At 36.7% G+C, this 10,084-nt stretch overlaps 1 protein-coding gene across 1 annotated transcript; it reads right to left on the reverse strand.

The window, feature by feature from the left end:
- Nucleotides 1–8,030: 8,030 nt before the first annotated feature.
- On the reverse strand, nucleotides 8,031–9,461 carry LOC131177907 (uncharacterized). Its single transcript, XM_058143083.1, has 6 exons — nucleotides 9,255–9,461; nucleotides 8,958–9,158; nucleotides 8,768–8,864; nucleotides 8,453–8,565; nucleotides 8,161–8,317; nucleotides 8,031–8,059 (listed from the first exon to the last, which is right to left on the reverse strand). The coding sequence occupies exons 1-6, from the start codon at nucleotides 9,459–9,461 to the stop codon at nucleotides 8,031–8,033; spliced, it is 804 nt and encodes a 267-aa protein (XP_057999066.1).
- Nucleotides 9,462–10,084: the final 623 nt, after the last annotated feature.

Raw genomic sequence — 10,084 nt, forward strand, 5'->3', positions numbered from 1 at the left:
TTTGCAATTCTATTTTTCAGTTCAAATTGTGCTTAACTTACCTAAAATGGTCACTAATTTACCATTATAATGTTCTTTAATCAATTCAAATGCCAAGTCCAATTTTTCACTTCTCAAAACCCTAATTCCTATCTCCATTTCACCACATGCTTGAATTTACTAACTAATCCATTTTACTTATATTTATATACTTTAAACATAATCCCTAGTGCACTCCAAGTCCATTAAAGCACTAAATCTTGTTCCTTACTTAGGGGCAGCCAAAATCCATGGGCTTCATACACATGAGTTTAGTTCATTTATTTCACAATTTCTTACCTATTACACATCTCTAACATGGAATTAAGGAGTTTTAAATACATATGTGCACTAACCTCACTTTAACCTCTTGTAGGCAGATTTTTCCAAGTCCCAATCTTCACTTTCTTTCTTCTTCTTGGCTGCCAAACACTTCCCAAGAGGTATAGACAAGTTTTTAGTGAAAGGACTTAGGAGAGTTTGTGATGAAATAAGGATGAAAATGGAGCTTTGGTTGAGATTTAATGGAGGAAGAGGGGAGGGGGTGTAAAACGTTTTTCTAAGGAGAAGAAGGGCTGCTGATTTCTTTTGTTTTTGGCCATATTTATCTCTTTTTATTTATTAATTAATAGGTTGTTTAATTGTGATTGGTTGGAAGTAAGTGAGTGACATCATAATATGTCATAATTTGCTTAATTTTTGATTTTTCTTTTCTTTTCTTTTCTACCACATTTCAATTTAATTTTTAGCAATATTTATTCATATTTTGAGTCATAATAATTATTTACTTAACTGGACAAGTCAACCAAAAATCACCTCTGAAGGCGAAATGACCAAAATGCCCTCCGTTTGGCTTAACGGGTCAAAATTGTCTGTACCAATTGAAAATTTTTTCTAAATATTTTCTTGGCATTCTAATGCCATAGAAACCTCAATGACCCTTCTCTGGAGTCCCAAAAATTATTTTATAATTTTTCCCCCGGGTCTAGGGCTCCTCGTTGCGAGAACCGCAACTTCCCTCTGGTTACTCATCGCTAGGGCACCGGCTCGTTTAACTTGGTTGTATTTTATTTCAAAAATTTTTACTAAATTTTTCTTATTAATATTTGAGTTAATTATGATTCCCGACTTTAGTTTAAATATTTTTCCGGACGTTCTAGCTGTCCGGACCGACACCGGTCACCGGAACAGTAGAATGTACGGAGTTGCTACGGGGAGGGTGTTACAACTCTTCCCCTCTAATTTAAATTTCGTCCTCGAAATTTTCCTGACTTAAGTAATCGAGGAGTTGCTACCTCCTTGTTTCTTCACTTCCTTGTATCGCCTCATCAGTGTCTGGGTTTGGCTCTTCCTGAGCTTCCATAGCATATACTTGTGGTGCCACCCTGACTTCGGGCTTTTCAACTGTCTCAGAAACAATCTTCTGTGTAATGTCAGCCGTTTCTGCTCTACCCGATCTTTTACCCCTTTGAACTATAGGGGAAGGTCTATCAACTTGTACCGGAGCTATTGAACCACTCCTCTGAGGGCAATCTCTTATGAAATGATCCGTAGCCCCACATTTGAAACACTCTCCAGTTAACAGTCGACACTCCCCTCTGTGTCTTCTACCACAATGCATACATTCAGCCTTTGTGGTTGATCCCCTTGTTATTGTGCCCGGGGAACTAGCTATAGATATTCCAATCTGGCCTCTGTGGCCCTGTGTCTGATCTTGTGAACTAGAACCCTTAAACTTCTTACTATCAGTTGGTATACTTGACTGTCCTGGGCCCCTCTTCTGCTGTCTCTCCCTTCTGGTCTGCTCACTGATTCTTACCTTTTCAACCTTTATTGCAGCTTCCACTAGCTTGGTAAATTCTGTGATTCCCAAGGCAGTGAGCTGGATCTTGATGTTGTCATTTAGTCCCTCTTCAAATCTCTTGCACCTTTCGGCTTCATTAGGGACTATCTCCCTTCCATAGCGGCTCAATCTTACGAATTCCTTCTCATATTCGGCCACTGACAACTGTCTCTGCCTCAGGTTAATAAACTCTCTTCTTCTCTCTTCTAGATATACATTACCCACATATTTCTTCTTAAATTCGAAAGAAAGAAGTCCCAAGTTCTGACTTACGTCTGCACTTCATCGACACGTTGTCCCACCATTCGTAGGCATCGTCTTGTAACAAGGATACAACGACTTCTAAGTTCGTGCTGGGTGCGGTGGAGTTGTTTTAAGACTCGCCTGCCTGTTCAACTAATTTTACCGCAATGAGTCATCTTCTCTCTTGCCATAGAAATCCACTGCTCCAAACTTTCTTAGCCTTTCCAGATGTGATTTCTGCTGTGGTGCTGGTGGTGGTGGTGGTGCTGGCATTACCCCGGCCATTTGTCTAAAGAAATCGGCCATTTGCTGAAACATGGCCTGTGGAGGCTGAGCAGGCTCTGCTTGAGCTGGCGGAGCAGATTCTCTCATGCCCCCAGTCTCAGCTGCTGCTGGTGGAGCATGACTCTCCACTTCCTCCTCGACTGCTCTCTGAGATGAAGGGTCCATATCCTATTCAAAATAAGAAAGATAAACAGATCTGCATTAGTGTCACCTCGACTCTTACAAATGCAATGCATGGTATGGACTCAATCTAGGCCCAGAAACGCCTAAACCGTGCTCTGATACCACTAAATGTGACACCCCTTACCCGACTACAGTGTAGCCGAGCAAGTTATGCCACTCAGTGTGCCGGAGCACTCTATTTTATCTTAATTCATTTTTATCGTAGTTTTGAAAATAATTTGTGAAATATAATTCATTTATTGAAATTGTAATTTATTTGAGGTTCCGAAAATTTTAAAGAAAATCCGGCAGAATACCAGCTAAAAATGGAGAAAACCGTTCTTCGGAACCTGTGAAAAACACTTCCTATATTCTTATTCATTCATCTCAACTCCATTTATCAAAATCTCAATATTTTTCAGTTCACATTCATTTCTCAATCATTCATTTCATGTGATAATCATATATATATCACAGATAAACATTCACTTTTTCATTTACAAACACAATTCTCATTATTTACATGAGCATCAAATTACATTTCATAAGTTCATTTACACATGAGAAAATAAGATCAATTACAAAATACCAAAAGGACACCTAGTGTCCTACCAATGCACTGTAGCTTGTGAGGTGACACGGCACATCACAGAATGGCAATGAAGCCATACATCATACGCAGTACTGCTATCAGAACCCTATTGGCATGCCAACCTATCCAAACCAATCACATTAGGCCTACTAGGGTATTTGATACTTTTGAATTCTTCAATTTTTGAATTTCAAGTTTTTATGTCACTATTCACTTCAATAGTCAACAAAAAGTTGACTTTTGCATAGATCATAGGTGCATTGGTTTTAACACTCCCAATGTACCACATTTTGCATTTAAAACTTGTTGGTTTTGGTCACTTTCTCAAAGCTTAGGTCATTTTGGCAAAATTGCCAATTTTTGGTTTTGGTGTCACTATTCACCTCATTGGTCAACAAGAAAGTTGACTTTTGCATAAAAAATATATACATTGACTTTGGCACTTCAAACATACCACATTTTTCATTTAAAACTTGTTGGCATTAAGCATTAATACCATTTCTAAGCTTAAACCAAGAGAAGCAAAATTTTCAATTTTGCTAACTCAACTTTACTATTCCATTGGGCACTATTGCAGTAGGAATTTGAGGAAATGGTAAACATGAAAGTTGTTCCTTATTTTGTCTAGTTGAATTTCGTTTTTTGAATCACTCCATTTGGAGTTTTGTAGCTCAAGTTATGGCCAAAATAAGTTTACTGTTCACGTGCACTGTTCATGCTGAGATTTTGGATTCTGGCAGATTTTGGTACTACTTTGGTCAGTAATTTGATCAAGTTAAGTTCATAATTTGGTCTAACTTTCTTGATATGAAATGTTCTACTATGCCTTAGGTTTCCATCGGTTCAAGAATCGCCTAAATCCGAGTTTTCTAGAGAGAGTTATAGCCATCCAAACATTACTGCTCAAATCAAAATCTGCAGAGTTGCAGGTTGAACGATGGATCGTGACTGCTATTTGGGTTAGGTTCTGGTCATAATTTTGGGTAGGTTTCTTCATGAAAGTTGTTTGTCTATGTCTTAACTTGTTTCTGCAAAAATTTCAGGTCAATTGACCAAATCTATAGTGAGTTATGGCCAAATAACAGTTACTATTCATTTGGTCATTCTGCAGGGGCTGTTTGCAGGGTATCCGGATTGGGGCCAAGTTTTGGTCCTCTTGCTTTGGTCTTTTGGACATGGTTTCTTCAGGAAAAATGTGCCATTACAAGACTAGTTTCATGTCCAAATGGCCAAACACCAATTGGACCAACACATCCCAAGTTATGGCAGTGCAAGTGGACTGAATTTTTAGTCCCTCTGCTGCTGTCCTAGGGCAGCCTACCTCTTCACTTTGCAATTCTATTTTTCAGTTCAAATTGTGCTTAACTTACCTAAAATGGTCACTAATTTACCATTATAATGTTCTTTAATCAATTCAAATGCCAAGTCCAATTTTTCACTTCTCAAAACCCTAATTCCTATCTCCATTTCACCACATGCTTGAATTTACTAACTAATCCATTTTACTTATATTTATATACTTTAAACATAATCCCTAGTGCACTCCAAGTCCATTAAAGCACTAAATCTTGTTCCTTACTTAGGGGCAGCCAAAATCCATGGGCTTCATACACATGAGTTTAGTTCATTTATTTCACAATTTCTTACCTATTACACATCTCTAACATAGAATTAAGGAGTTTTAAATACATATGTGCACTAACCTCACTTTAACCTCTTGTAGGCAGATTTTTCCAAGTCCCAATCTTCACTTTCTTTCTTCTTCTTGGCTGCCAAACACTTCCCAAGAGGTATAGACAAGTTTTTAGTGAAAGGACTTAGGAGAGTTTGTGATGAAATAAGGATGAAAATGGAGCTTTGGTTGAGATTTAATGGAGGAAGAGGGGAGGGGGTGTAAAACGTTTTTCTAAGGAGAAGAAGGGCTGCTGATTTCTTTTGTTTTTGGCCATATTTATCTCTTTTTATTTATTAATTAATAGGTTGTTTAATTGTGATTGGTTGGAAGTAAGTGAGTGAAATCATAATATGTCATAATTTGCTTAATTTTTGATTTTTCTTTTCTTTTCTTTTCTACCACATTTCAATTTAATTTTTAGCAATATTTATTCATATTTTGAGTCATAATAATTATTTAGTTAACTGGACAAGTTGACCAAAAATCACCTCTGAAGGCGAAATGACCGAAATGCCCTCCGTTTGGCTTAACGGGTCAAAATTGTCTGTACCGATTGAAAAATTTTTCTAAATATTTTCTTGGCATTCTAATGCCATAGGAACCTCAATGACCCTTCTCTGGAGTCCCAAAAATTATTTTATAATTTTTTCCCCGGGTCTAGGGCTCCTCGTTGCGAGAACCGCAACTTCCCTCTGGTTACCCATCGCTAGGGCACCGGCTCGTTTAACTTGGTTGTATTTTATTTCAAAAATTTTTACTAAATTTTTCTTATTAATATTTGAGTTAATTATGATTCCCAACTTTAGTTTAAATATTTTTTCGGACGTTCTAGCTGTCCGGACCGACACCGGTCACCGGAACAGTAGAATGTACGGAGTTGCTACGGGGAGGGTGTTACACCCATATTCAAGAATTAGAGGAACAATATGAAAAGCACCAAATCAAGATGTATGAATTTGATTCTTTGAACCAACACAATCAGATTGCTGTGTAATTCAAAGAAAATATCAGAAATGGCATTCTTGACCTAATTCATATGGAGAATGAATAAACCAAGAATATTATGCACATTAAACCTTACGAGATAGAAATCTCAGCAAGTTAATGAGCTTCACAAGAACAAAGGCAATAGCCGATTTACTCACTAATGGAGCAGAAATAATCTTTTATTAATATTTAAAGTGTGTCCTCCACCTCTCTCATTACACTTGTATTTATAGCCTCTTGGTCCTAAAGCTAAAGACAAAAATATCCCTACTTTAGTCACAGCTGTAAGGAACTTTAAGTCTAAACAAAAATTAATCTACCAAAAGACTAAAAACTCCCAACAAAAAGCAAAGTTAATACAACAGCAATAAATGGCATTTAAGTCCAAAAGAGAGGTGGTTATAACAGCCAGGAATATTCCTTCAAAAAGGTGCCAGCAGCATATTTCACTCTTTATGTGCGTGGAACAGATACATGTACATGGGTGGATCTGCTGTATGCATGTCCGTATGTTATTCCATGTAACCTAATGCTTCACATTATACCTGGTCACTTCTAAGCTTAATTTTCAACAAATTTAATCCTTTATAATTTTCTTCATGCCATTCCAGCTTATAATCATTGCTCCTTAAGATTTTACAAATTAAATTCTGAAGTGATTTAGCTCTAGCTCTAGTAATTGGACCTTGGATGAAATCCTTTGGCAATGATGTAGCTTGATTCTCATCATTCCCCTCCTCTTTAAAAGGATTCGTCCTCGAATATGTTCCTTCGAGATAAGGCATTAGCAACTACATTTTCTTTCCTATGTTTGTATTGAATCACATATGGGAAGGTCTCAAGGAACTCAACCCATTTTGCTTGATGCCTACTCAACTTATTCTGCCCCTTGATATGCTTCAATGACTCATGATCTGTGTGGATGACAAATTGCTTTGGCCAAAGGTAATGTTGCCACGTTTCCAAGGCACGTACCAATGCATACAACTCTTTGTCATATGTAGAATAGTTCAAAGATGCTCCATTAAGCTTCTCACTAAAGTATGCTATTGGTCTCTTATCCTGCATTAAAATGGGTCCAATACCTATTCTTGATGCATCACACTTAATCTCAAAAGTCTTAGAAAAATCAGGTAAAGACAACACAGGAGTGTAACATAATATGCCTTTAATTTTGTGAAAAGCATCATCTTGTTTCTGTTCCCAAACAAAATTAACATTCTTTTTGACAAGATCATTCAATGGTGCTGCAATGGTACTAAAATTCTTAATAAATCTTCTATAGAAACTAGCTAGTCCATGGAAACTATGTACTTTAGATGTAGACTTTGGAATGGGCCATTCTCTAATAGCTCTATTTTTTTCATCAACTTCAACACCATTAGCACTAATGACAAATCCTAAAAAGGCAACCTTTTCCATGCAAAATGAACATTTTTTCAAGTTAGCATATAATTTTTCCTTTCTTAACACATCGAATACAACTCTTAAATGATGTATATGTTCATTCATGTCTCTACTGTAAACCAATATATCATCAAAATAAACAACAACAAATTTTCCAATAAAAGCACACAACACATGATTCATCAATCTCATAAAAGTGATAGGAGCATTAGTTAGCCCAAAAGGCATTGCTAACCACTCATATAGTCCATGCTTTATTTTAAATGCAGTCTTCCATTCATCACCTACTTTCATGCGAATTTGATAATATCCGCTTTTCAAGTCAATTTTGGTAAAAACACAAGCACCACAAAGTTCATCCAACATATCATCCAATCTAGGTATAGGGTGGCAATATTTTACAGTGATTTTATTGACCGCCCTACAATCCACACACATGCGCCATGTGTCATCTTTCTTTAGTACCAAAAGGACGGGTACAACATAAGAGCTCATACTTTCTCTCACATAACCCTTAGCTAGCAATTTCTCAACTTGCCTTTGTAATTCTTTGGTTTCTTCAGGGTTAGTTCTATAGGCTGGATGGTTAGGAATAACTGCTCTAGGTACAAAATCAATCCGATGCTCAATCCCTTGAATAGGTGGTAGTCCAGCTGGTATCTCTTCGGGTAGCACATCCTCATATTCCTGCAAGAGGGAGACAACAACACTAGGCAAATTGGGGTCAAGGTCAAATGTGGATAAACAAGAGTCCTTAAATACAATTAATAACATTTGCTTGTTGGCAAATATGGCATTCCTCACATCTCTTCTTTTATCTAAAAGAAGTGTTTAAGAGATGAAATACCTACAGAATCACTCCCAGTGATAACAATATCATCAACATACGCTACCAGTAAAATTAGGCAGCCTTAGACTGCCTATAAAACACTGAATGATCACACTTACTCTTTTGGATACCAAAATCTTGTACTACTTCATTGAATCTTTCAAACCAAGCTCGAGGACTTTGTTTCAAGCCATAAAGAGACTTTCGAAGTCTGCAAACTTTACCTAACTCTCCCTGAGCAACAAACCCTGGTGGCCGCTCTATATATACCTCCTCCTAAAGATCATCACGAAGAAAGGCATTCTTTGTATCTAATTGGTGCAAAGGCTAATCATATGTAGCTGCTAGGGAGATGAACAATCGAACTAAAGCTAGTTTAGCTATAGGAGAAAAAGTATTAAAGCAATCCACCTGATATGTTTGAACATATCCTTTGGCTACAAGGTGTGCTTTCAATCTGGTTATAGAACCATAAGGATTTGTCTTTACTGAAAAAACCCATTTGCATCCAATAGCCTTCTTACCTGTGGGCAAAGTCACCAGTTCTCATGTATCATTTGTATCTTTCCTCTTTCATAAGGGCACACCAACCAGGATGAGATAATGCCTCAATGACTATTTTAGGGATTTTTATAGAATCTAAAGAGGTAACAAAACATCTAGAAGGAGAAGACAAATTATTATAAGAAATAAAAGAAGAAATAGGGTAAGTACATGCACGTTTACCTTTGCGAAGAGCAATGGGAAGATCTAAAATAGGATCATAATTAGTAGTAATAACTAGATCTTCTGACGATGAAGATGGTGGATTTGAGTCTGAAGTCTACAATCTCCTTGAATAAACATGAACAACAGGAGGTGTGACAGAGACTGGGATAGGGACAGAAGGAGGAGGAGGAGGAAGATTTTATTTAACAGTGTAAACTAAAAGGTCATCATCCTCCCCCTGATTCTCATACATAAATGTTTGAGGAAATAATGGAGTAGACTCAAAAAATGTAACATTAGCAGAAACAATGTAATGATTAAGAGTTAGAGAAAAACGCCTGTATCCTTTTTGGAGCCGCGAGTATATAAGGAAAACACATTTAAGAGACTTTGGATCCAATTTAGAAACCTATGGACGAACATCTCACACAAAACAAGTGCAGCAAAAAATACGACGTTTAATAGGAAATAATGATTTAGATGAAAACAAACTAGTATAAAGAACGTCCTCGTCAAGGATAGAAGATAGCATGCGATTAATCAAAAAACACGCTGTAGAAACTACATCAGCCCATAAATGTTTAGGTGCCTTCATTTGAAAAAAAAGTGCCCTAGCTACCACAAGAAGATGTCGATTTTTTCTTTCAACAACACCATTTTGAGATGGTGTATCAACATAGGAAGACTGGTGAAGAATACCATTTTGAGTCATACAGGTCTAGAAGTATTAAACTGAGTTTTAATTTCAACACAAAAAGCAATAAGAATAGAAAATAACTCAGAACGATTCTTCATTAAATATAACCATATAACTCGAGAATAATCATCCACAAAAGTAACAAAATATCTAAATCCAAGTTTAGAAGTAATAAAACAAGGATCCCAAATATCAGAATGAACTAATTCAAAAGGGGGCAAAGCCTGTTTATTGACTCTAAGTATAGTAGGTAAATAATGATGCTTAGCAAACTGACATGACTCACACTCTAGTACTGATAAAGACTGAAATTGAGGACATAATTTCTTCAAGGTAGACAAGGAAGGATGGCCCAATCTACAATGAACTTCAAGAGGAGTTGAGGTATTGGAGCAAATAATAGATCTCGATTCACATTTATCAAGGATGTAAAGACCACTTGACTCATGCCCTTTACCAATAATCTTCTTCATCGTAAGATCTTGAAACAAACAATGATCAGGAAAAAAGGAAATAGAACAATTTAAGTTTCAAGTGAGTTTACTAACAGAGAGTAAATTAAAAGAGAAGTTAGGTAGACATAAGACAGAAGATAAAAATATGGATGTGGTTGGATTCATAGTTCCAAAACTAATGAC

Source organism: Hevea brasiliensis, chromosome 2 (genome assembly GCF_030052815.1).
Source record: "Hevea brasiliensis isolate MT/VB/25A 57/8 chromosome 2, ASM3005281v1, whole genome shotgun sequence".
Lineage (NCBI taxonomy): Eukaryota > Viridiplantae > Streptophyta > Magnoliopsida > Malpighiales > Euphorbiaceae > Hevea > Hevea brasiliensis.

Bases quoted from the DNA above. Each gene is read 5' to 3' on its own strand.
- LOC131177907 (XM_058143083.1), bottom strand. From the start codon at position 9,461: ATGACTCAAAATGGTATTCTTCACCAGTCTTCCTATGTTGATACACCA. The intron at 8,865-8,957 runs GTTAAATAAAAT...AGGAGATTGTAG, and splicing joins ATGACCTTTTAGTTTACACT to ACTTCAGACTCAAATCCACC. The intron at 8,060-8,160 runs GTAAGTGTGATC...GTGATTCTGTAG, and splicing joins AGATTTTGGTATCCAAAAGA to GTATTTCATCTCTTAAACAC.